This window comes from Siniperca chuatsi, linkage group LG2 (assembly GCF_020085105.1).
Source record: "Siniperca chuatsi isolate FFG_IHB_CAS linkage group LG2, ASM2008510v1, whole genome shotgun sequence".
NCBI classification, from domain to species: Eukaryota; Metazoa; Chordata; class Actinopteri; order Centrarchiformes; family Sinipercidae; genus Siniperca; species Siniperca chuatsi.
The window spans coordinates 8,200,849-8,228,729 of NC_058043.1; the positions used below are offsets into that span (position 1 = coordinate 8,200,849).

The window sequence follows — 27,881 nt, forward strand, 5'->3', positions numbered from 1 at the left end:
TACATCAACAGGCATGACACATTGTCATTTTGCTGAGAAACAGCTGTGTGTTCATCCATCTTTGAGGCCAGAAAGCTTATATAATCACAAAAATGTTTGAATGCCAGTGTAGTGTATTTTTCTGTGACTGACTAACTTCCTGACTGATGTGGTAAACCCCACCCATCTCATACCACCAAAACAAATGCTAAGAATTACAAAATCACAACATCTCACTGACTCAAGTCTATTGCAGACACAACAGTCATCGCAGAGGTCATATGTTCTATAAAAATGCCAAAATAAACAGCAAGTTCCACTTTGTATCAAAGCAGTGGCACTGTTTGTTGAACAGTTTCTTATCCACAAGACAATGAAATTCCTTTCTCCTAATTCTGAATCTCAACAGCAATCACGCTTATTGGATTACACATTACCATCTGTTTTGTTCAAAGAATTGAAGCTCAACATCTCCGTGGGTTAATCTCTGGCTCGTGATACTGTTATCCGTAGACAGGAAATTATTTTTATCTGTTTCTCTGCAGGTGGCATTCTTGATTATGATATGATTATATCTTGTGTGTTAGGAAGATTTTCAAAATGTTGGCTAACCAACCCCATATTATGATGTTTCCTCTCAATCCTTAAACTGAGGTCAAAGAGAGGCCTGCTAAACACATGGCAGAGAATAAAGGGCACTGTTATGGCTTCGAGCTATTGTGCCCATTGTTCAGCCTTGCAACTGCAGTATTACGATCTGCTAATTACATGCAGTGCAGCTAGCGTCTTTTATAACAGGCCAGAGGCAGAGTCTGGTGCTGGTTCAGGTTTAGGGATATACGAGACACAGCAAACCCGTGATCGTTTTCCTTATGCAGACCCAGAATGGCAGGAATCATCAGCACTTACTCCATGGTCATCTGGGACACCACGTCAAATGTAGTGTAGTCAGCGCTGGCAAAATTGTCTTTGTACTGGCCCATCTTGATGGCATCCAGCCACTCGTCCACAGTGCTGAAGCTGGAGAAGTCTGGGATACTGCGGTCCAGGAGGGGGAGATGAACACTGAGGGGGACACAAACAGGAGCCATTAAGAATAATGATAATACAAAGTGGCAGCCCAGACCACCTGCGTATGTTTCTAACATGAATTATTACATTACATTTTCAAAAGGCTAGACAGAACTTGGAGAATCCCACTGGCCTTATCCATGAACCAATATTTTCCATACTGATTCCTCATAAAGTATATTTTCCAAATGAAGTGATAGGCTTCAGGGAGCCACTATATCCACTCAGTGTCTGTGGAAAATCTGGCCCTCGGTCCTGCACTTCACCACAAATGAAAGTACAGACAGGGATAATGGAAATCAGTAAACCGTCGCTCTCAGAGGAAACTAACACCCAGAGCAGAAATGCTTCAAAATGTTTTGTTTTGAAAATTGCACAACTGCTTTAATCCAGGTTTCGCCCGAAGCATTCGTGGGAAGGATTTGATCTATCAAACCAAAAGGTTTTAATTTACATAACCGCTCAGGGCCAGGAGAAACAAGAGACACTGTGTTCGGAAAAAAGTGAACTGTGCCACGGATGACACTGTAGCGGGAGCATGAATTTCCTTTTAGAAAGAGGAAAGCCTTTACATTGGGAGAAAATCAGATGCATAATATTGTTCTTGATGTTATCCGCATCAATGTGAAATGATGCTAAAACCAAAGGCCTGTCTTGTGGGATGCCTACAGAGACGAGATAAAACACATATGCAGATACCGCACAGAGAGTGAAGGGCAGCACAAGGAAAAGAGAAGAACGTACATTTAACACTAATCTACACCATATGTTATGACTACGAGTATTACTGACAGACAATGCGAACACAAGTAAATCACATAAAACTAATTTGATCAACAGCCTTCCCGCCACTCACCCTGAAGATAATGGAGTCATGGCCTTTAGTGTGTTGGGATTGCGGATCATCTTGTCCAGGTTGTTGACGATCTGACTGAACTTGGGCCTGTTGTTGCGGTCCTTTTGCCAGCAGTCCAACATGAGCTGGTGCAGCGCACTGGGACAGTCCATGGGTGGGGGCAGCCGGTAGTCCTGCTCTATGGCATTGATGACCTGCAGGGGGAGACATAGATCTCTAAGGGTTGCTATGAGGCTCTACAAAGAGGAGATCGATTGATGGACAGGAGAGAGTGCACGATCCAGAGGTGAAAGAAGTATTCGGATACTTTACTTAAGTAAAAGTATCAAAACAACTGTGTAAAAATACTGCATTACAAGTAAAAGTCCGGTATTAAAAATCCTACTTAAGTACAAAAGCATTTACAACAAAATGTACTTAAAAGTATCAAAAGTACAAGTACTCGTTATGCCGAAAAATGGCCTTTGTGACTGATATATTATTATATATTAAATAATTTGATTGTGAATAGTGATGCATCAATGCATAAGTAGCATTTTACTGTTGTAGCTGGTTGAAGTGGAGCTGGTTTTAACTACTTCATCTACAGTTAGGTTGCTCCAAAGGGTCACAAGATAAATTGAAGGGGTGGTGTGCTAGGAAAGAAGAAAGAAAAACAAAGTTCTGTATTGATTTACTTGGACTTCTCTTTAAGCCTTGCTTTTTTGTGAAATATTTAATACTTTTATTTTATTCAAATGAAACCATCTGAGAAGTTTAGATGGTAAATGTATCTTTGGTGGAACTGCTAACAAGTCATAGAAGTCTGCAACATGAAAAGGGGCCCCAAGTAGATACTACATTTTTGTAAGGAGTCACAAACCAAAAAGATTGGGAACCACTGATTTTATCTTTAACAATATAGTGATTTTTATAAGCTTATTGTATTTTTTAATGTAAAATCTTAACCTGAAAAGTCACTAGTGACTATAGCTGTCAGATAAATGTAGTGGAGAAAAAAGTACGACATGTTCCTCTGAACTGTAGTGGAGTAGAAGTATAAAGTAGCATGAAATGGAAACACTAAAGTACCTCTAACTTGTACTTTTAGAATGAAAATATATGAATAGAATAAATGAACTAAGTTACTTTCCACCAGTGATATGGTACAATTAATAACAAACATCCTCTTAGGTTGTATAGATGTCATGTGTATATAATAAATATACTATGCTAGAGTTTTTGGATAATACCCCCAATTTAAGTGACGTTCACAACAGTCGTGTCTAAAATGAAGTAAATATTGGCACTGATGCTCTCTCTCTTCTGATGAACAAGAGCATCTGTGCCTCTAACCATGTGGTGAAAACAACTGCTGTAGTCATTACTATGTGTTACTGCCCAAGAGTCAGAACTGTTAAATTATAGTAATTATTTAAACATAAATACATAGAAATTTATAGATATTTTTGCACAAATCACCACATTAGTTCTTCATGTGAAGAGTTGTTAAACACCAGGTCATTAAGAACATAAACCTTATTCCACCAACTTCACATTTCTGCCAGCAGTGACCTCATCTCCGGCGTTTAGAAAGTATTTAATGCTCTCTCTGTAAAGCTACATTAAAACTACATCTGACTTGGGACAGTGAAGTTGTTGGCCGAGGGCACACAGAGGTGGTGCACGGTTAACAGAGTGAGACAACCCGGAGGACACTTTTGACGAGGACGCACAATCCCCTGCTCATTATCAGGGCCATTAAAGGAGCTCCATTCAGACCCAGATTAATCTCATTCATGAGACCTCCAAACGAGGACCCCGATGGAGCAGAAACACTATCTGGAGCTGCTAATAAGATAACCGTTGAGGTCCTCAGTCCCTCTTAGCACATTTGTGTTCTCACTTTCAATTTGAAACTATTTTCATTATCTCTCTCCCCATAATTTGCTCTCTCCTCCACTACCCAGAGGGAGATAGGAAATGGAGGCTCCAGTCAAGAGCAGAAATTGTCCACTGAGCACTGCCGTGCATTTCAAATGATCTGATTATGTCTCTGTGGTGAGTGTAGGGGAATTTTCATATAAAACCCATGTGAATGGGAAAGCTTCTGTTAAGCTAAGGGAAAGCAGATACAATGACAAATGTATCTCTGAGGAGTCTGAGGCTATAATGAAACTCAGGAAGCAAAAAATGTATGTGTCTAGTGAGGCATTGTTTAAAAAAAATGAAGGTCCAGCATGTAGGATTTCGTGGCATCTAGCGGTGAAACTGAAGTTTGCAACCATTTGAATACCGCTTGCCTCACCCTCCCTTTCCAAGCAAGTAGGAGAATCGAATGTGACCGTGAAACTCACGAACGGCCCTATCTAGAGCCAGTGTTTGGTTTGTCTGTTCTCGGCTACTGTAGAAACATGGCGGAGTAATATGGCGACCTCCGTGGAAGGGGGCCTGCTCCCTATATAGATAAAAACGGCTTATTCTAAGGTAAAGAAAACACAACTATTCTTATTTTCAGGTGATTATACACTAATGAAAACATACTTATAGATATTATATTCTATTTCTGCCAGTAGCGCCCCTAAATGTTACACACTGGACCTTTAAGGGGAAATTTGACAATAGACATAACAGCAATTTTAAAAATGGCTATAGGCAAGTTAAATACATACATCTTGATTGGTCATGTCCCAGTAAGGCCTCTCTCCGTAGGACATGACTTCCCACATGACGATCCCGTAGCTCCACACATCACTAGCAGAAGTGAACTTCCTGTACTGGATAGCTTCGGGTGCAGTCCATCGGATAGGAATCTTCCCTCCCTGCGAACACAAAGGGCAAGAACCTCAGCAAGGGAAGCGAGACCGAAACCCGACCGTCACAGTGTCCTGGCTCCGGAGAGAGACACTGTTCACGGCAACAATGCTGATGGTAATCCAAACTGGGAGGTGGATATAATAAAACCCCTGGGAGTAAAGCGTGGTACATGAAATACTGGAGAAGGAGGAAGGGAAGAACAGGTGAAGGGGTGATGTTTGTCTTGATAGAGAGACCAGTGTGGGAGTCCACTGAAGTGTACGTCAACTATCAACACTGGATGAATGGGATTCTCAATCAGGGCAGTTCAGATAATGTCAAGACCAGTTCTCATTCACAAAATAATATATATTAAACTTATCTGAGAAGGCTTTTTGACCCTGGTTTATTTCATGAGGTGAAAGTAAGACTTGAATGTTTCTTACCAGAGCACTAGTGTAGGTGGGGTCTGATGTATCATCCTCCAGGAAACGCGAGAGACCGAAGTCCGACACCTTGCACACAAGGTTGCTGTTGACCAGGATGTTTCGGGCAGCGAGGTCGCGATGCACATAGTTCATGTCGGCAAGGTATTTCATGCCTGACGCGATGCCACGTAGCATACCAACGAGCTGGATCACCGTAAACTGCCCATCGTTTTGCTATAAAACAGACATAATGTGTTACAATATCTTATTGCATGGAGTGGTTTATAAAGCATGGCGCTACTTGAAATTCTGGGTCGCCTGACAATATGTGCATATAGTCAGGCCAGCAGGATGAATTTCAATATTCTAATTTCAGTCAAAGATACAAAAAGATAGTGGCCTTGTTAGTGTGCTGCATTACTGTTGGGGCTGGAGGGCTGAAAGCAACACAGACTGAACCAATTTTGTTGGAGATTGTCTCATTTTTATACATACAAAAAATGATGCCATCAGAATTTGAAAGACGCTATAATCACATTTCAAACTCTACACACAGTGGCTTTAAGATGAAATATCTAAAATGTTTTTTTTTGTTTCACTCAATAAAATATGATTGATATGATTTTTCTCTTGTAATGATTCATTTAGAGCTCATCATCCATGCACACATATTAACAAAATGTGCCATTAAAAATACAAATTGACTCCCACTTAACTCCTTTTAGTCAAATTACAATCATTTAATTTTGACATGTCTACTTGTAACCCAACCCAAATGTGGCTAATGTAGAAAAAGTTACTTTGTAGTATTAGTTTCTCTGAAGAGCCCCTGCAGGACACTAACAGTGATGTCTGGGTTGGGCTCAACTGGTCTCAACAGGGCTGGGCTAAGCCAGGTCTGGCTGGCTGTCTACAGCTGTTCCCCTTCACGGTTTGGTAAGGGCTTTACCCCATGCATGGGGAGTGTCTGGAGCAGTGGTGCAGCTGTGCCTCCAACTGCGCACACCTGCACTTTCCCCACCACCCACCATGACGGCCGGAGAATAGAAGATTCCAGAGAATGGAGCATGGGAGCTCGGGGACGGGTGTGGACAGACGGAAAAGCCAAGAGAGGGAACTGGAAGGGCAGGCGAGCAGGGCCCAGAGCACCGCCATATTAACAGTCTGCATGAACAGCACCACTAGCCTATTTCTCTTTCAAACACTTTGCTGCTCATTAGCCGAGCGGATGATTCTCCTCACGTCAAGCTGCTCTTCCTTGTGTACCACAGCAATTAAGCAGAATGCCTTATTCATGAAACCTTTCTCACAAATACACGTTGCCACCTAATCTGTGTGCTGTGTTTGCATATACTTTAATTGGAAAGACTTTGGGGTCAGGTTAGGGGGGAGAAATAACCAAGAATTTGTAGAACTGTGTGAATCAAGGTCTAGCATGATTTATTTATATAAAAAAATAATGTTTCATAACAAAGAAGGACTTTCATTTTCTTCACTTTCTCTGCTTATACTTGGTTCCAGATACCAATCCAGCTCTGATCGATCTATTCTCCCAATTCCCCTTCTCTCTCTACCCTGCAGATTTTTCTGCAGGAGGCAGCAGGGGAGACAATCCTACAGATTGCAGTGACCATTTTAAACAACCACCCACCAATCACCATCAGAAGACACAAACCATGCTCAGAGACTTTGACACTGTCAGCAACTGTTAACTGTCACATAAACTGTCACCATGAGGTGCCGCAGAGGTTCCCTGTTGTTTTGAACACAATGTGCTGTCAAATATGTTTAACAAACATCTACATATAAACAAACAACCTTCACCAAGATATCAAATTCCAAAAAGAGCTGATGCTTTGTATCTCAGAGGTCGGAGGCAGAATGCAAATAAAGACTCTGAACCCAGTCTGAACAGTGTGCTGACAGGAGCTTGCATGTCATCTTCTTGAGGATGGTTTGGATGTAGGCTTGCAGTAGAGGGCTTAAACTGACGACCAGGGTGGGTATAAAACTGGTGGAAATCGTTTAAAGAGGTAGAGACAGTTTTCAGGCAATTTAATAATGCTTTCCAATTCTTCAAGTACAGTAATTTACATGAAATTCAATGGTTCTTATTACGCATTTGTATTGCATACATCATTTACTGTATATAATACACATCTGTATCCACACTACTATGCACAACATACCATATATTTTTTTACTCCAGGAAAGGAAATGGCTTAAGTTGATTTATAATGTGGCACTCTCACTGTACTAACACTGGCATACTGTCTGTGTCGCATTAAATAGAGAATTCCCATTACATCATTTAGTTAAGCTAAACTAAAAATAAGCCTTGTTTGGCAAAGCTCATACATCCCCAATATCCATAAATCAGAGGCCCTTTTCTGCTCATTCCAAAAATGCAAAGAGAGCAATTAGGGTGGATGAAAGCATACAAAAAAGTCATATTAGTGAAAAAAAAAGTTTTTATTTCACTAACATCTCAAGACAGATGGTGAAGGGCTGTGTGACATCTCATCTCATAGCCAGCTTCATTTTTAAACATCTGACATTTCATTTTAAGTCTCGCAAAGTATTTGAATTATTTATGCGGGTCGTAAATGGGGGAGCATGGCCGGTTCTCTGTAAAATCCTCTTCTGGTTAGATTATGAAAATTAAAAATCCCATGAACTTGTGAGCGCTGCATAATTCTTGTCAGTGAGCCGGGGGAAAATAAATGCGTGATTCCATACTGCATAATCAGCAGTGCGCGGTGAATGCAAAGCAAAAACAAAGGAAACATAAAAAAAGTCCTGGACTCTAAGTAGCAAGACCCTGTTATTCTGTGGTTCATTGTGAAGATTAACAGAGAACATATAAAATATAGATAGAAAAACATTAACTAAATCAATATTAGGGGTAAACAGATATTCTATGAGTGCTAATAGTGAAGCATAATTACATTGAGATGAGAACACATTCACAGGAGATATTTTGTGAATAATAATGTGTACTTAAAGTAGGATTTCTATGCTTGTGTGTATAAACCATGTCAAATTATTGGACAAATATGTGTGTATGTGCAAGAGTGTATGTGTGTGTTTATGTGCAACAAGGATATGAATCCTTGTTTGTCAGTAGTTTGAATAACTAAAGTTAAGTACACCTAGGGCTGAATGATTAATCTTTTTTATAGCAAAATCGCAAGAGTGCAATTTTCAAATAGCAAGAGCTGCATTTTCAAGTTTAACTTAACATAATTAACAGTGTCTTAACAGTCTGTAGGAGGTGACATTTTCAACTGTTGATTTCACTGGCTATAATGGCAACTAACTGTCAGCGGTAAATTTACTCAGCTGTAGTTGATTAATTCTGTGAGTTGGCGAAACAAATAAAAATAAATCTCTGCTGTTGTCTGGTTAATAATGTGCTCTTTGCATGGTGGGGGTGATTGCCTCTTGTCAATTTCTGACAAGTAGCTAGCAGGTAGCTTGGCAGTAGTCCAGTGTAACAGACACTGATGGACGGAAGTGTCAGAAACTCCCATTAAACTTTAAAGATCAAGCAACAAGCAACTTCATTAATTTAATTTAATTTATCAGATTTTACTGAAGAAACTTGAAATTTGTGATTATGCTTGGCATAATTAAATCTTGTTTAATACTATGTAGACCAAAAATACGGCCCTCTAATTTGATTAAATTCAATCGCAATTGTAATAAGATATTTTCCTCAAATGGTTGTGTTCTAGATGAGACAACACAAATAATACAAGCATGTGGTTGCTTACTCTGAGGAAGGAGTCCAGAGATCCATTCTCCATGAACTCAGTGATGATCATGACAGGACTGCTCTTGGTGACCACGCCCTCCAGGTGAATGACGTTAGGATGGTCAAACTGGCCCATGATGCTGGCCTCACTGAGGAAGTCCCGCCTTTGCTTTTCTGTATAGCCAGACTTCAGAGTTTTTATGGCCACAAACATCTCCCTTTTACCTGGGAGCTTTAGGTTACCACTGCACACCTCTCCAAACTCTCCTGTGAAGAGGTTACATGGAAAAAAAACAATGGTTCTATTGAACTTAGAGTATATATGAGCAAATAAAAGTAACCAGATTTTGTGCATCCATTTGTATTTAGAAATCAACCAACAGCCAAGCTATTTTACAGTGTTGTATTCTATCCACGTTTCAGTCAGATTTTTCCATTACCTGCACCAATGACCTGTTCAATCTTCACACAGGATATATCAATCTCCTTGGCAAACTCCCTCACAGCCTCGTTGGGGTCCTCATATGTGAACGGATCAATATAAATCTTCATTCCTGGAGTCACTTGGAAAAAGAAAAGAGCAGCTATAATATTTGATTCTTGTGGTCATGCTTACACTCCTACGGGCTTGACAGTGAAATGCATTCAGACAGGTTAACAATCAATTCACATTGCATTCACAATTGCAATGATGTGATTTTTTGTATGACTTTCAGGTGATGAAGGTCAAAAGATGGAGGAGGTAGTGTAGTTACAAATGGTGGTTATGACTAGTGCTTCATGGTTACTGTGTATAGCTATTCAGCCAGCAAGGACATGGTACCTCCAGTCTTCTTAGCTGTGATAAGGCAGGTTAATATATATATATAATTTCCTGTGAGTCATAGTGCCATTAACACTCAGGAGAGAAACCGGGGCCCTATATCAGCATCGCTCAGCTCCACTCCAAGAAATAAATTGGCTCTCCTAAGCCCTGATGCCAGGTAAATTGGCTTAAGGTGGCCTTTAAGTGTTCAGGGACTTAAGTGTCCTGAGTTTTAAATCCGATTATTCGGCTCTCACCTCCACATCAGGCCTCAGGCTATTTGAATGGATACTGAACTCATGGATACTGAAGAGCATGCACACCACCCCAAAACCTGGCACACTACGCTGAAGAAACATGCTGCAGAGATGAACAGATGGAGAGGATCTGACCAGCCAGAACCCCCCATTACTAAAACCCTACAGTCTCTTCCCAAGCTGAAGCACTGTTCAACAGACCACCCTCCTATGATGGCAAAGACCACCAAAAACAGGGGCAGAAGCCTGAACTGTGACTGGTGTGAGTACAGGACGCTCACAGGACACATTGGCTTCTGCTGTTAATAGCTGTGAGATACCCGAGTCTCTTACTGGCACACTTTTCACTGAATCACAAACTGAGACTTCTCTGCGCAGCATGATCGGATTATAGTGAGAAAGCTATTACCTTTAGAGTGGAATTGACATAAAAGGGATGAAGCACTGTGGTAATTACACAATCAAATAAACAAATTAAGATTGGGTCATAAACTTAAGATGGAAAAAGATCTGTGTTTTTCCAATCATGCAGGAGAAAGATAGATTAGCTTTAATATCTTAGACGGAGCCACTTCTCACTTCTCAGCTCTTTCCCTCGAGATTTATTTCTGCATTATTGTCATTTAAGCTCTGTGCTACTGTACTGTATGAAGAAAGAAAATCATTGAGAAATTCCATTCATTCACCAAGTCTTTTGAATTTTTTAACAATGGCAAATGGCTCATGTGGCATTAGCATGCTAATGGCGTTAATGTGACTGAAGACTGACCTATTTCCACTACAATGGATTTAGTTAACTATGAAATGTGATGTTGCACAGAACACACACTTGAACATTGGTTTTGATGTGGTTAAATCCAGGCTCCGAGTGAGCAGAGTCAAACAACGGGGAGGATTACTCGTAAGTGGGGGACGGGCAAATGAAGCGGTGGTGTGCTGGGCCATAGCCAAGGACACCAGCATGCAAGGTGGTAGCCATGGAGACAGGTGTGTGAGGCAGCAGAGAGCTGAATGATAGCCATGGAGATGACTGTGTGAGATGGTAGTCATGGAGACAGGTGTGCGTGGTGATGAGGGAGGAACCAGCGGTAAACGCAGGCAGAGTGGAGTGGTGGTTTACTCACTGTGGCCGCTGGTGTAGTGCTGCAGTTTGTCTGTGTATTCTGAATCAGCCCTGTCAAAGCCACGCCTCCTGGGGGAAAGACAAAGAACTCTAGCTCTGGTTCATAGAGAGGAGCAGGGAGGGGAAGACAGATCAAACACCCCCAGGTCTACCTACACTAAAGATACACCAACTAAGATCACATGGAGAGCAAGGCCTTTGTAGATAGAGAAGCATTTGATTTTTTGCTACATTGGAAAAGGTAGCCAGCCATACAGTCACTCTACACAAACCTGTCTTCGTTTTTTTCCCGTCATTTTAAATCTCTGATAGGTTAACATGGTGAGCACATAAATATAACCATTTAATTTAGACAGGCTTATGACGTGGGCTGTGTGATGCATTGTGGGATAGTTTGGTAACATCAAAAAAGAGAATGGCAAAAAAAGACGATCAGACAACATAAGTGAGGATATGACTGAGAGTTCTGAACTGGACATTAGAATAATTAAAACAATTACCTATTAGACAGAAATGTCTTCATCAGACAGGAAAAAAAGATAAAATATCAAGTACATAGTAGGGATGCACTGATCCGATCTCTCTTGGGGCTGATATTGAATTTATTAAGCAGATCAGGTATCGACCAGGCGTGACCAATCCATATTACATACAGCTTCTTTGTCAATGTCATTATAAAATTCAGTGTTTTACCTGCAGACTCGGTTTTTAGTGCCACAGCAGACCCTGGCCTTATGTTACTTCACATAAAAATTATCCAAGGCAGATGATGCATTGAAAGCTTTATCGAGAGAGGAAAATTTGGATCGGTTCATCCCTTTAGTCATGCAAAATAATTTAAGACAAATCTAATTAAAATCATACTTTCAAATCAGAATCATTATATACATACTGTATATGTGTGAAATGTATTGCAATAAACAAACAGCATAAATAATTGTCATATTTACTTTTTTCAAAGTATTTTTACACTCCATCCTTTTTGTGATGGGAACAGTTTTTATTCAACACTAGCTTTGCCATGCTATGGTTTTCGACTTCATTACAATTTTGTGCTGGAGCTGCTGTCAGCTTAGTTTTAACTCATGAGCAGCTTGAGAAAGACATATTAAAATATCTTTTTAAGTTCTGCATTAGAACCTTTTTATTTCTTCGACTGTCCGACAGTTCTCCAAACTCTCAATCACACACTCTTTCATTTTGTTTGGCGATGTTACCAAAATATCACACAATGCAGCACACAACCTATGTCATTAGGCCATCATAATCAAAGATACTGTATACTACTGTATGCAAAATAGTCCATCTACCATCCCAGGAAAAAAATATTGTGGGAAATCTCTAGCAGAATCAAAATACTGTACAGGAGATAAGCTACAGATTTAATATGAGCGGGAACTGAAGTGGGAGTGGGAACTGAAATCCCAACTTTGGCAGAGTTACAAACATTTAATATTCATTGAGCAGGAGCATCTACAGAACTTTAATGTTAGCAATGTTGACTTTTATAAATGATTTCTGCTGCTGAAAGACTTGGCTTTATTAAGAATTAATATCTTTGAAACCAGATGGTTATATACTATTTACAGCATTAATCAGAATCAGACTCAGCTTTATTGGCCAAGTATGTGTACACATACAAGGAATTTGACTCTGGTTTTTCGTTGCTCTCAATGTACTAACACACAGTTCCAAGAACAATTTTCAGAAGACTGATTGAAATAGACATACAAGAAACAAGAAACAAGAACAACAAAGCTGAACGAAGATAGGTAAACATGTATATTTAACTATAATGTACATACAAGTAGGTGAAAAAATAGATGCATAAAGAGCAACAATGAACAAACAATATCTATATACATATCAAACTGTTTCTGTATATTGTAACCAAGCCACCAGACCTAATGTAACCTTACTGAATAAAAGCACAACAACTAAAAAGGAGAAGTGTCCCCTTGGCCAGCTTGTGCAGATGTTTTATTGGCGAGGGGCTCACAAGCTCTGGGACAGGACTGACTCACCGGTTACAGACAATGATGATGACGACCACAGCGATGAGGAAGACCAAGCCAGCGGCTGCCGAGCCAATGATGAGAGGTAGCTTCTCCTGAATACTGGTGTTGTATTCCTCTATAGAAAGAAGAAACACATACATAAACAGAGAGCCATGCACACACACACACACACACACACACGCAGAGTCACAAGCTGAAACATATGTGCAAGCATCTGAGCCACTGCATATGGAGGGAGCAATGGGTGACAGACAGACATACGGCTGGGTGAACCTACGACCATCTTGGCATCTTGACTGGCTTCATGGACCATTTTCCAAAGCATACTAAATGTGCTCAGATGCCGCGGATATGGACAAATCATCTGGCAGAAAGCGTGTGAAGTGAGGAGAGAGAGCATGTTTGGGTGAGACCCAGACTAATCAGGCCGCCAAGAGCAGGAATACAGCTACTGAATGGGCACACAGAGGCAGAGCCAGACCGTTCTCTTGAGAACTGCAAATGACACACGACTTGTATTTTTAGCCAGATACACGGGTTAGTGGTTCCCCATGGTGTTTCTGGATAGCATAATTATTGTATTCTATGTGGTAGAACCCATATTGGTAACACTTATACTTTAATCCCCCCAATTTAGCATTTATAAGCACTGTATGAACATTTAATAAATGGTTAATAATACAGTATGGTGTAGTTGAAAGCAGATATAAGGACAGTGTATATTAATGTACAGTATTTGTCAACAATTATAACTTCTCCCATGAAGACATATTTTATAGAACTACAACAGTGTTATACTATATTACCATTCATTATTTGTTTTTACACCAGCCTCCACCTATGAGTGCCCACAGAAGGAGTTAAAGTTGTTGACAAACACATTAATAAACACGTATGTCTGCTCACATCTACATTATGGTGTGTTACTAACCATTTATGAAATATTTATACTGTATACTGCACAGAAATGCTAAATAGGGGGATTAAAGTAAAGTGTTACCCACATCCTTAACCATGGAGGGGGAACTCACTGGAGACATCAGTTGGACTATTGGGCCTTGATGGCACTCCGCTGAGGACTGCTGGTTTATTATATGCCTTTACATTTCTATTGTTTATAACCCTGAAACACAGTAGGCATGAATTTTAAGGGACCACTGGCAAAGTATTTAAATAGAAATAAGGGAATTTATTAGTGTTTTATTATATTTTAAATATTGAATAACGGCAAAAATTGGATGTAAATCGGAATCTGTAACACAAAAAGCCAGGTAATACAGTAATCAGATTTTAAAAATACTATCTATAGTGCAAACACTAGTTTAACCATTTTTATTTAACTTTCTGCTAATGTTTTCCTTCATTTCATATCTATAGCATTTTCAGAGTTGTACACATCACAAAAGTACTTTGTTTACTTTAAACTATGGTAATCAGTGTCTTCTTGCAGCAGGAAAAAACTTTTTGGGTGCATTGGGGCATAAAATCCAGGTGAAAAAAACTTTGAACTGATCTACTTTTCTAAAAAACAATTAATACTTTTCGGCAAAAACTGAAAACAATGAGCCTTACCTATCCTCAGATTACTCAATATTTACAGTTACGAGTCAGTTTTGATACATCTTTAGTGCTGGGATCTGTGCGTGTGGCAGCAACAAGGATGTTTGTATGAGAGTTCAGGCTAATGATGGCCCTGGGCACTGCAGGCTGAAGGAAATGAGATGTTCAGAGGGGAAAACCCAGGCCTTGGCTCTAACGTTAACCTACATGACTGATGTTTACTGAATGTTCCTTCTTCTCCCAGTTGTGTTATAGTACAAAGATAAGACAACTTTGACCTCATCCTTGACTTAAAGGCTTATGGTGGCAAATGGCAACAAGCTATCTTTGGCAAATTATTTTTTTGTATTTGCGTGGAGGACATGTGTGTACCACATACTGTAAAGGAAAGCAATCTTGAATGCTGAAATATAAATAATGAAATAATTATACGAGTATAATGTGTGGGATGTTTCCGAACATTGAATAAGACATGATGAGAATAAGAATGCAATTTCAAGCCACACTAATTCTGGTTTTGGAGTACTTGAACTGTTTACTTCACAACATGATTCTCTTTCATTCCCACAGCTGTCTGTATCCATACTATACTACATGGTGTGTCGATGGGCCACGCATGAGAGGTGATAACAGCTCTGCGTGCTTTGGTGAACATTGGCTGAATTCTCACCCTCAGTCATGGTCTGGAAGTACAGTTTGCCACTGTAGCGTCCAAACCCAGCTACGGTGCGGGCCCGGACCTGGAACACGTAGATGCTTCCTGACTTGAGGCCACGGATGACCACTGTGTTGGTCTGGCTCCTGACGGCAGTAGAGTTATATTCTGATTGGTCCTGGAAGAAAAAAAACAACATGTTAAATTTGTACACATTAGTAATTACAGTCCAATTGCAAAGGCTAACAATTACAAAGAGTGCCACGTGAATAAATTACATACTAGGTTAAGATCTAGGACTAGGAACAAATGATACATCAGTATCAGTAAGCACAGCACTGCATTTTAGTATGGTCATTTTAAGACCTCAGAAGACGTCAAAGTCTTTGATTTTGACATTAGGATGTGATTTTTTTCTGCTATTTTATTGAGAATATTATTGATGGAATAAATTAACACCTATTTATAGGCAAATGATATTGTAAATGTCTTGTTACTAAGCACACAATTCACCAAACAGCATGTACTGATTCAATTTTGTTTTCTTTTAAATTTTGCACTGCGACTGAAATATTGGGCAGCAGAAATGGTACAGAAAAAAAGCAGTGATACTCATCTTTACATTTATCTTACAAACACCCACAGTAACCACAATAGAACTAATCTGAATAATTTGCTACTACGAAAAAACATGTTTGATAAAGCAGCAGGACTGAAAGAGGCAGAAATTCAGCAGCTGCAGTTAAGAAGGTAGATTTGGTGGCAGTTTCAGGTCAGGCAGCATTTCTGAACCGTGCCTTCTGATGATCAGAGCTGTAGTTCACTGCCATACTCCTCCTCTCCAGAATGCTGACAGGTCTGAGAGCAGAGACTGAGACTCTTTTAGATGCTCCCTTCAACACACTGCTCAGCGCACACTTCTGAGCCACAGCACAGGGCCGGGACAATTGTTTTGACAGCTCTCTCCAGCAGTGTCAGAGAAGGGAATTATACTTAAAAGTGGAACGTCTCAGCGTGTAGACGAAAGCTCAACAAATGCTGTGTATATATGCGCGCACACACGTGTACATGTTTGTGATGTCTGTGAATGGTTTTATGCATTCTAGTGATCATTGTGCTTGAATCAATGCACATTTGTGACTGCAAGTGTTCTTGTGAGAAAGTATGAGCTTGCCCCTTGAAAACTATTTTTACAGCAGTCGGCACACCATTGTTTCAACCACAAGTCTCTGCGCATCAATCCCCAGCGGCCCTACTGCAGGGCTGAGCGCGGTTTCCTTTCCCAGTGACTGACCGTGATTATAATTGAAAGAGAATGAGCAGAAGTTCTAAGCAATGTTCAGAAGCTCTGTCTACATGCCTCCTAGGATGTGCTGTTATGCAAACGAGTATGAGGAGATATTCCGAATTTAAATGTACAACTAAACAAAAGAGTCAGTTTTTGCTATTAGCCCTTAATTTATTTAGTTGGATAGGGAGAAAAGGAAATAGAACTTATGTTTATATGGATTAGTGAGGGCTTGGAGGAAGAATGTGTCGCTGCATCACTGATACCTTTTCATAATACTGTAGCTCATAGTCCAGGATGACTCCATTAGGCTGGTCAGGCTGGGACCAGGATAGGGTGATGCTGTCCACAGTACGACTGACCTGGTGCATTATAGATACTGTAGATGGAGCTGTGATGAGACAAAGACAGTGTGTTAAGGATGAGGAAAATCAATCACCACCGACTTCACAGTCACGCCCAGAGAATTTTACAGCATCTTTAATCTCACAGCCAAACACCAGGTTCTACAAAGGTGTAATACATAATGCCATAAAATCTATGTAACATACTGCAGTCTCCTTTAGAGAGACAGCTAGACATGCAATGTTGGCAAGTTACAACACTAAACCACATAAGCAGCCTCATGGGACTTCCCAGAATCAACTGTGGTTTTCATGTGATTAATTTGCGCTTCTTATACTGCTGATAACAGACTACCTTCTCCAAATAAATCTTTTTAAAATCACCAGACCAAAATGTATTACATGAAGTAAACCCATTTTGTCGGCCACATTAACTAAACAAAAAAATAGAGTAAATCACAAGAGTCACAATTGTGCTACACAGCATCTTTTTTGTGCAGCGTTTTTTCTTCCACATTCTAATTTTCCTTGCTGTACTTGTTTATGCATGTTTCCTTGTAGATGGCAGCTTAAAGGGCCATTGCAGTGGTTTTCCATGCTACAAATTGTATGTGTTTTAAATTACTGCCAACAATTCTTCCAATTAAATGTTTTAGATTATTTTCTTACCTTCCAGGCAGTTTCCTGTGCCTTTGAGGAGGGTATGAAAATCAACATTCAGAAATGTTGAAACTTGCTTTATATGGGTAGGCCAACACAAAGGTTACTTCATCACCCTTATTTATTTTCCCAGGTGACATTATCATTGATTAGGTTTTGCAAACTATGTTACCTACACTATGACATTTTAAGGTTTGAGAGACAACTGATGATCAGCAACCTTTTTAATGCAGACTATTTACCTCTTTGCCTTTTAGATTGGACGTTCTGATAAAACAGCTCATCATTGCCATTATTTAGTCAATTTGCATTCCATTCTCTTCATTTTAAACACAGTACAGAATATATACACATACACACACACACACACACACACACATATATATATATATATATATATATATATATATATATATATATATAGAGAGAGAGAGAGAGAGAGAGAGAGAGAATGTATGTTAAAAATATGTAATATATATATATATTACATATTTTTAACATACATTTCTATTTTATATTTATGATTGCTTGACTTTTGCAGTACTTGTTTTTTCTCTTACTATGTATATTTTGACTGTTATACACCACAACACCAAGGCAAATTCCTTGTATGTGAAAACCTTCTTGGCAATAAACCTGTTTCTGATTCTGATTTGTTTGCAGCATCCCAAACTACACAACCAGCTCTTGCCAGCAAGTGCAGAACCACTCACTGATAATGCAACTTCACAAAAAACAAGGTGAGAGACTGCTGAATGTGATGGATTACCTTACCAACCAAGTTCTACGTCCCTGCAAGTTGATTTTTAAAGCATACTGAGATGAACAGAAACCAATATCTCTCACGAAGAAGGAAGTTCAAACTAAAACAAATGATATGCAATGGAAAACTGTCGGCTGTAATGTGAAGTATTTGTAAAATATTTAAAACCATTGATATGGTCCTTTAACAGAAGCCAGCAAATTACCAAAAGGTATAATGGCCAATGGTCATGGTGGAGAGTTTGACAGTTGACTTTTAATGTAGTTTCATCATATGTGTGGTAAGTGTACTGTAAATACTATATCCGTCTTATTCCAATTCTCATTATTGAAGATTTTCTTTTCTTTTTCTGCAGTGGAACAATAATTTCAGTCCATTGCTTGATTTTATTCAAATATTTTCAAGCAAACACTATGTTAAGACTCAATAGTAGAATAAATCACTTGTTACATCATGGGTGGTCTCCTATAGTCTTGTGACCTAAAACTAAACTAAAACTTTGTACATTGTTTTTAGCACAACCATGAGGTCAGGGGGGCGTGATCACCTCAAGTCCTCCAACAACCATTAAGATTAGTTCAGGGTGCCATGGGTCAGTGTAAAGCTAAGAGAAGCTGAAGATAAAAAGATCTGTCTGGGGAGCCTGGCAAGACCTGCAGGCCTCTATGTCTGAGCCTCTCTGTATGTGTGAAAGGGTAGGGTGGGTTGGGGAGCCAGAGAGGGAGGGGCGCTGGGCAAGATTTATGGACACCAAGCCCCACGCTCATCCCTTACAGGCCCGTGCTGCACGCACACGCAGCCCTCAGCCAGAAGCACAGTGGCTCCCCTGAGTCCCAGCAGTAAAGAGAAAAGTCTCTCTACCGGCACACGTTCTCTGTGGTAAATCCACTGACCGGGAAACTACAACTGACACGCCTCTATAATCTAAGATTTTAAGGCTGCATGTGTGCAGTTTCTAAATCTTCTGTATATAATATTGATTTTGTTGTTGTTCATATAAAGAAATGCTTTCAACTGAGTTTCAGGTAGACATGTCTTTACAGCTGCTGTCCTGAAGCAGGGGAGATTATATAGTGTGAAAGTGACCACGGTGAGTCAGAGCCAATGATAAAAAGTCCCTTTTTTAACCTTACCCATTCTCATCAGCTAATCAGCCCTGCCTTGCATGCCCTCTGACCCAAACAGAAGCATCCATCTGAGGCAACAAATTATGATGTCTCATATAAACTGTGATGGTCAAGGGACTGAGTATGTACTCATGTGCTGCTGCCAGCAGATAATAAATAGATGTTCTGTATTTCATCTCAGCAAAGCACTTACATCATGATGGCCTGTGACTCTGCAGCATACACACACCATGCCTCTTTCCTGGAGCCGGAGGTACAATAATGTATACAGTATCCAGTCAGGACACCAGTCTCAGGAATCTCTTCCATCTCACTGTACTCACTAGTTTATTTGCAGTCACAAGACGACAGCCTAATAAGGCAAACAGTTACTCTAAGAAGAACTCACGAGTATCCCATTACGGATGTACATATATTCAAGACTGCCACATGGCCTTTTCCTGCATAGCATTTCCATTAAACACACGGCACAGCCATGCCTAGTAACCTGATACAGGGCCAGAGAAACAAAGGCAGCTCATGTATTCATGTACAAAGGATGGACACATGCCAACATGAAAGCTGTTGGAGGAGAACACTGTGATTTTCTGCTAAGGGACAACTTCCAGACAGCGGGGTGGCAGTCGCCATTTCTTAGCTCTTGAAACCGATAAGGGTTGGTGTAACAGAAAACAAACGGAGATCAAATTAAAGTAAGACTTTTAGTGCAAGGTCATTCCTGTGTAAAAAACATAAAGTGTTGAAACATTTGGCTTGTAGAGAAAATAGTAATCCAGCTGTGTTGTGTATTTCAAGTCAATTCAGTACACGCATTTCAAGCTAAGCTGACATTCCACCAATTGACTGTGGAATGCAGTGGTATGCCAAGTCAACGTTTCATTGCAGTAATGTCTACAGCAATGATCCACATATGAAAACCATTTTCATACATCTAATTCATGTACTCCAAATCTACAAGTCTCCATTGTACTCCAAAACTTCAAGTGTACCTAGAATGTTTTCCCCTAACTTAATCTATAATTTAAAGGGTTGAGTAAACACTTGGTTTTCATTGTGTCAACATCATTCACTGAGTTATGCCACTAAATACATGTTTTAGTTGTTTCAAGCCATTTTCTTTGTTGCTACAATAATTATTTTTAAATCATGTGGATTGCATCTCATTAAAGACAATTAGAAATTAAAAACAAAGATGTAAGAAAGTTTCCCAGTCATTTATGTACTGGAAGCTCAGCTCATCATAAACTACGCCAAGTCAGATCAATTTCTTCAAAGTGCGTGAGTTCCACTTTCACTGGATGCTTTATTTATAGGTTTCTCCATGAATGCTCTATTCATATTCTTAAAACTAATGAAGCGGTTCTAATGACAAAGACAGGGATTGTAAGTTTATATAATTAAATTAGATGGCTGAATTGGAAAGATAAATGGCCTTGATGAATATGTCTCTAACAAGCATAGTCTATGAGTTTCCCATGCACCACAGAGGAGTGAGAGAGTGGACAGAGTCACAGCCATAAAGGGGAGCTAGTGCTAATCCCAGCAGATAAAATATCTTAATCTCAAGAACATTCCTCATGTCCACACCAAAGATTATAATGCACCACAGATTATTATTATTGTGGGTATGTAAACAAGGTGTTTAATTTTCACTGTTGGTCAGACACACAGTGCTCAACATGGGATTGTGTGTTCAGCACCAGCTCAATTGTGGTCAGATTGTGTTTAATTGTTTGTTTTTTTATCTCAAATATATCCAAGTCTGCAAATAGCTCAAAGATAATTAGAGTGACAATGAAGAATGAATATGCTGGGACCTGGGACGTTTCAAGGTTGTATATCACATTGCTTAATTGTGAGAGGATGGGAGGCTCCAGCTGTTGTCAAAGAATTTGGTTTCCGACCCCACATCATTACTCAGCCTGGGATCTCATATGAAAGACGGTGCTTTGGAGTCTATTCTAGCATGACGCTCTGGCCTTGGCCCAACAACACAGAATACAAAGGCTGTGTTTTGCTCAACATCTCTAATAGATGTTTTAGTGTTATGTTTAAGCACCTGGTGACTTCCCTAATCAATTAAAGATGGAGTTTACAGGGATATTTCCACTCATTTAAATCCAATGGGGCATGCTTCTGCTAACACACACATAAGTGAGGTTTTCATCCATCCCATTAATTTATGTCTCTGTTATCTTTTACTGACCAGTATTTTGGTGGGCTTTTCCACTCTCACATTGACCATTTCCTTGTTTAGTAAAGCTGGATTTCTACTGTTAAGCCTCACTACAACTGCTATGAACATGATGGGCATCTGATTAAGCAAGGCTGGTGAACTGAGACCATTGAGGATGGATGGCAACAGAGGGAGCTCAGTCATGGGTGACCATGTGACTTCCAGGAGTAAAGGGGTCTTCAGGTGCTCTAGGACCACAGTAACTGTTACATGGAGCCATGTTTGGAGGAGCAGGGGTGGAAAAATCACAGTAATCAAAATAGTGGCTTCTAGTTCCTGCAACTGATTTTAGTGACAACATGAGTCAACGCCACCTCGTGATTTGATACTTTTAGCATTGGTTCAACGCAGCATAGAAAAAAGGAAAAACCTCCAACATTTGCTGGCACATGAATCATGCGCTTGTGAGAAAGTATATGTTTAAGGCCTTTTATCTGCATCTTTCTAACATCCTAATGTTTCTACAACCATGTGGCTCTGATATGATTAGACATTCTGGTGCAGAGAGCAATGCTATGATTTGGGGAAGATGGGGGAGGTAGCGAGAACAGGTCAGGGCTCGTAAATCCCTTTTCCTTTTCATTGTAAAAATCAGTTTCCCCACAGCGCAGTTTCTCCCAAAGGGCCCAAACCAGCTGGTCCTCTACCAGGCAGCCTCCCAAACAGGCTGCCACTGCTCCACTCTCTCCAACTGCCGTCCATTTATGACGAGTCGTCTTTAAGGGAGAGGCCCATATTTGCATGTACTTTTAGCATGCTGGCAGCCTGCCCTGTTTCCCCAGCTGCAAAGGATTGTGGGTTTTACATCTATAAAGATTTCCAGTGCAGTAAAGCTACAAAAGTGAGATTTCAGTTCATCAAGCTTTAAACCATCTGTACTGGAAAAGATTGGGGACTATAATACACTCATATACACACCATAAGCTAATTCTAAAATAGGCACTTCGGGGGCTTGAAGAGTTTTCAGATGCTTGCAGAGGTTAGGGTTTAAATTTAAGCCAACCCGGCAAATCTTCAGATGGAGGAGATACAACCCAGATAAGCATGTATGGAGACAATGCTGCAGAGGAAATGAGAGACAATTCTTTTGCAGCAACTGAGCTAAATGTCATATAGTCTTTAGAGGTTCTATGTTGGTGGGTGGTGCTGAATACAATCCTCAGTAGGTCAGCCATTTTGAGCTGTAAATTAACTTTGGATAGTTTGAATAGTTCTGTAGTTCTTGACTGCAATTTTAAACAGTTAATGATATAGGGACTTCCACAAAAAAACAAATGGTCTGTCAGGTTTAAGTGATGTTCATCTAAACATCCTGAAATTTGGTGGATGCAGCCAAAGATAGATAGATTGTAATAATACAATTTAAAAAGTCTGTATTTTACAAAGACACACATCTATTGTGGTCCTTCAGTCTCTCTGGGATGATTTGGGCTGAACAGACACAGTGTTTGAGCTGTCTGCCACAGTGATATGGAAAGAAGGTTTTGACTCACACAGCTCTGGGGGAAAATGGACTCTGTTTAATCAGCAAGCTGCTTTTCTGCATTTAAACAACTTCCAAACTGGCATCTGCAAGGAGAAAAACTCCACAAACCACAGAATGCATATCAATATCCTACAATGTTGGAAAGGCGAGTGTGGGCTATAGCCTTCTTTTTCTCTGATTTGGTTAGTGGCATGCAAAAATATTTTGTTTTATCGAGTTAATAGCTTTGTTGGTAGAGCAAAACAGTAGAATGCTGACATGAGCAGAAGAAAGCTGAATAGCTGATTCAAAAACGTGTTATGTGGATCGAAATGATTCAGTCCATGTTAACACGAGAATAGCCACTGCAACAAAATGAACAAGAATATGTGCTACTACATAAATGTGTGTGGAAAACAATTCATGTATGGTGTGTCCTGGATTCAAATACTGAGAAGTAAATTTATAAAAGTACATCTAAAATCTTCCAATATACACTTGGTGTGAGTTGCTAGAAAATTGGGACCTCCTGAGAAATCTGAAACTACATGCCCATTATTTATTATTATATTTAGCAATGTCCTGATTCATGCTCATTTACATTCAACAAAAAATCATACCGTTGCCACTGAGCAGCTCCAAAGTAACATTTTTAACAAAGATAAACAACATAAACAAGACATGGAAATTCAAATAGCACATCTGCTCTGACTTTTGGCTTAATGTTGAAATCATGCTTATCTACACAGTATAAGGTTGCTGCAATGAGTGGCACACAATAGCAAGAATTATAAAAGATCATCTCCGCTTAGAAAGTTCCTGACCCCAATTTACACATAAAACCATCGAGAGGATGATGGTGGATGCAGATTGCATGATTACCGCATGATCTGTGTGTGTGAATCAAGGCTATATTAATAAATGAGAGGCATTAGTGGCATTTGAGTAGGAGCATGGAGGAAGCGGCTCGTTGCGTTCAAACCAGAAACTCCAGACAGTGGCAAGACAGTCGCTCAGACAATGACAACTCTGTTTTGCATCGGCTTAAAATAAATACTTAATCTATATATCACCACAGGAACTTGAACTTCAGAGTGAGTATGGCAAAGAGAAAGGGAGAGAAAGAAAAAGAGCAAGGAGAGAGGCTGAAAGAGGTCAAGACAGTAGTGCCATTGAGTTTATCACAGATCCATTTTCTTAATTGGTGAAGTTAACTTCATATAAAATTAATAAATTCAAAAACACAGTGCTGATTGGGTCATGACCTTATTTTATATACTCTATAGTCATGACACCTTTTTGCTTCATCACCTTTATTTATTATCATTTTTAAATCATCACCATCATTCTCTTGTATGTAAAGAGAAAATAAATGACTGTATTAAAGCATGGTCAATCATTGAAGCATTTCAGTATACAGCTAATGCACTCAATAATAATTAATTGTATATTCACATTATGTTCCCTTTTACAGCCCACTGGGCCAAAAGGTAATGGCCTTTTAACCTAGATTTATATGCAGGTGATGTGCATACTCTATTCTTCCCTGCACAGGCTTAAACCTGCAGATCACATCCTGAAGGAAGAGATCCATGTAATGTACCTAGAAAAAAACCCAAATGTCTACTGAATGATTTGTGAACAAGATCAATTAGTTAACTAATTGACAATCCATGTGCTAATTCTCTTCTGGGGAGTCATAATTAAATTCATATTGCATGCATAGGTTATTTAAAGTCATCTGATGAACCACACTGTCAACCCTGCAGGCTGCTTACCACACACTTTATTGCTAAGATAATCTCACTCTCTCTGCTGCAGTGCTTGTCTGAATCTGTCTTTGTAAACAGGTTGCTCTATATCAACAGTAGCATGGATGCGGTGTATGTGTGGCTGGCTGGCTGACTACCAAAGCAGCCTTGTTTCAAGGCTCTGTCAGTACTGAGCTCCACGTGCACGCTGAGACCTCCTGTCTGTCTGCCTGGCTGACCTACACTGGCACCCACCATATGTACCCTTCTTAACACCTTCTGTCACTGTCACACTGCATGGGAGGTATACTGGTGGTCTGACTATCTGTCTCTCAGCCTCTTTATCTTTCAGCCTTTCTCTCTATCGCTCCCATGTATTTAGAGCTGATTTATTTTTTGATAACATAGCTGCCTGAATTAGTGATTACTGTTTATTTATTTAATGTGCTAATATATTTATTTAACTGCACCTACATACGGATGTATAATAGCTACATTTTTATGAAATTGTAAAAAAAAATCTCTAGCAGTTGTTAATAAAGCACATAGGGACTGCTTTTGTGCATGAACTAGCTCTATTTTAGTTCTGTTACATAGAAAGTCAAATAGATTATAATGACCCTCCATGAAAGCCATGTCATTGTCATGAATGTGCCATTGGACCACATAGAATCTGTACTTTTTTAACTGGTGACACTGTCCTAAAGTCAACGGTGTAGTAGCCACACTTGGCTGGCTGGTGTATTGACACATTCTGGCAGTCCCACCTGGCTCTGCACCAGTGCTTTTCACACCACTGCCCAGTGAAGCAGCAAAGTCCCTGGTAGCCTGGTTAGAGTGGACCTGGGCAATTTGGACAATAATTAAGTCATAAATCTTCCCTAGACCATATGAAAAGGCTGCACCCGATTACACCCCCCACCCTCTGAGTAATGTGGTTCACTTCCACAATCAGCCAGTTCACCTGATAAGAAACCAATTCAGTCCCTCTGCTTCTCGATAGCATTAGCAGGAGACGCCGCGGCTCACCTTGAGTTAATGAAATGCCTAAACAAATATGTCCTCTGGAATCTAATATGCCCAACCACTATAGAATGCATTATGGCATACACACTGGGTATATGGAGATCTAATATATCTGTTGTGCAATGCTGAATTCTCTTGCCGAGTATTGATAGTTTGCATTCAGGTAGGAGATAATCTCTCTTCTGTGCACTGAAACTGATGATACAGCAGCTCTACAGTAAGCTAGCAAATAACTGGCAGTCACATTATTAGTTAGCTATTATCTGTTTGTGTCTTCATAAGTTAAAGCAACAGTCTTCTCTGTGTACAGTAAGTGTACATTAGTACACTACAATTTCCACCCAAGCCATCCTTAATCAGAACCATGCCATCTAAATATTATTGACAGCTTAAAAAGGACTTGGACATGCTGACCTTGAACTGGTTGCACCAGCTAGTAAGTGTTTACTAAGTGGAGTTTTAAACATGACTAAATTAAAATGGGTTGCCCCACACAAACTAGTTAAGATAAGATGAGATAAACTTTATTTTCCCAAAGGAAATTAGTTTTGGAAAAACAGTATCTGTTGTTAAAAGATACAAAATACCATAGTGCATACTGTACATACACAAACTGTCACTAGTCCACATGCACACACGCAGATTGCACACTGCCCATCGTACAACACACCTGTATTCATCAAAGCACCCTCATCAACAAATATGTACAGTTAAGATAAAAGCAGTGTTAGGCTCTGGCTAGCTTGCTATTTAGGGCTTTGATGGACAGTGGAAAAAGGAGTTCTTAAAGCTGTTGAGTCTACACTGGGGGACTCTGAAGCGTCTGCCTGAGGAAAGAAGCTGGTACTCGGGGTGGAGGACATGAGTGGGGTCTGAAGTAATCTTCTGTGCCTGTCTGATGATAGTTTCTTCAAAGACAGCATGGAGTGCAGGATGCTGCCTGACTCCCATGATTTTCATGGCTCTTTGTATTAGGGTGTAATGTGTAATCTGGGCTTTCAGCTGTACACTGAGGTTACCAAACCAGGCTGAGATGCCATAACACAGGATGCTCTCAACTACTGCATGGTAGAAGAGAAGCACTGAAACATTTTCTGTTTGACACCAAAGACCCTCAGCCTACGAAGGAAGTGTAGCCGCTGTTGGACCCTAGTGCAGACATTTTCCACCTGAACACTCCATGTCAGTTTGTTGTCAATGTGTATGCCCAGGTATATATAGGAGTCAACCTGGGCTATGTCCTGGTCATGTGCAGTAAATAAAACAAAGTAATACCTACATTTACAAAACATACATCTTTTGCAAATCTAAAACTGCAATTTTTGTTATGCTAGCTTGTACTGCTAAAGTGACTTCCTGTTTCCAGTTTGAAACTCGGTAGTAGTTAGGACAAACTAAGGAACTAAGGAAGGACTTTACGTTCAAACTTAGTAATGGATTTATGAATATCTGGTGCAACCCAATCCTGAAATCAAACACTTGCTGACATGTTATGTGCAATATACACAAAAATATATACTGTGTGTGTTCTTGTGTGTGTTTGTAGCAGGTCTATCCAGCCATGTGAAGTCTATTAGGACAGCTGTCAGAAATGTTTGATTAAACTTCATGGTGGGAATGTGGTTTCAGCAACAATTTTCACTTCATACAATAATCAATGAAGGCGAACTAAGGTAAGGGGATGGAGAGAACATGGGAAAGGAGGAGGGTAGAAATGGTAAAGTGGCTTCAAAGGGAAAATGTATGCTCTGATAAGATGTAGATGTCTTTTTCAAGCACAGAGAGGGGTAGAAGAAGTAATGTAGTCACGCCACATCATATAAAGGGCAGCAGATGTTGTTTAGCACTGGAAAATTTTAAAGAGGATGAAGACAACTAAATAATATGCAGAAGTCCATGCAAAAAAGGTGGACTTTATTCAAAAAAATGTCAATGAC

The 27,881-nt window shown here is 39.8% G+C and overlaps 1 protein-coding gene across 4 annotated transcripts in view; it reads right to left on the reverse strand.

Annotated features, from left to right (window-relative positions):
- ephb2b (eph receptor B2b) overlaps nucleotides 1-27,881 on the reverse strand; it is a 119,778-nt gene that overhangs the window by 5,175 nt on the left and 86,722 nt on the right. The window contains exons 6-15 of one of the 4 annotated variants that reach the window (XM_044166635.1): nucleotides 16,839-16,963; nucleotides 15,300-15,462; nucleotides 13,076-13,184; nucleotides 11,053-11,120; nucleotides 9,307-9,420; nucleotides 8,886-9,133; nucleotides 5,128-5,343; nucleotides 4,558-4,707; nucleotides 1,907-2,100; nucleotides 889-1,044 (exon numbers count right to left, since the gene is read on the reverse strand). In XM_044166635.1, the coding sequence (XP_044022570.1) occupies nucleotides 889-1,044; nucleotides 1,907-2,100; nucleotides 4,558-4,707; nucleotides 5,128-5,343; nucleotides 8,886-9,133; nucleotides 9,307-9,420; nucleotides 11,053-11,120; nucleotides 13,076-13,184; nucleotides 15,300-15,462; nucleotides 16,839-16,963 (1,543 nt within the window). Of the gene's footprint in view, nucleotides 1-888; nucleotides 1,045-1,906; nucleotides 2,101-4,557; nucleotides 4,708-5,127; nucleotides 5,344-8,885; nucleotides 9,134-9,306; nucleotides 9,430-11,052; nucleotides 11,121-13,075; nucleotides 13,185-15,299; nucleotides 15,463-16,838; nucleotides 16,964-27,881 lie in introns of all 4 variants that reach the window. The other 3 variants (XM_044166618.1, XM_044166641.1, XM_044166626.1) reach the window with 3 other exon arrangements.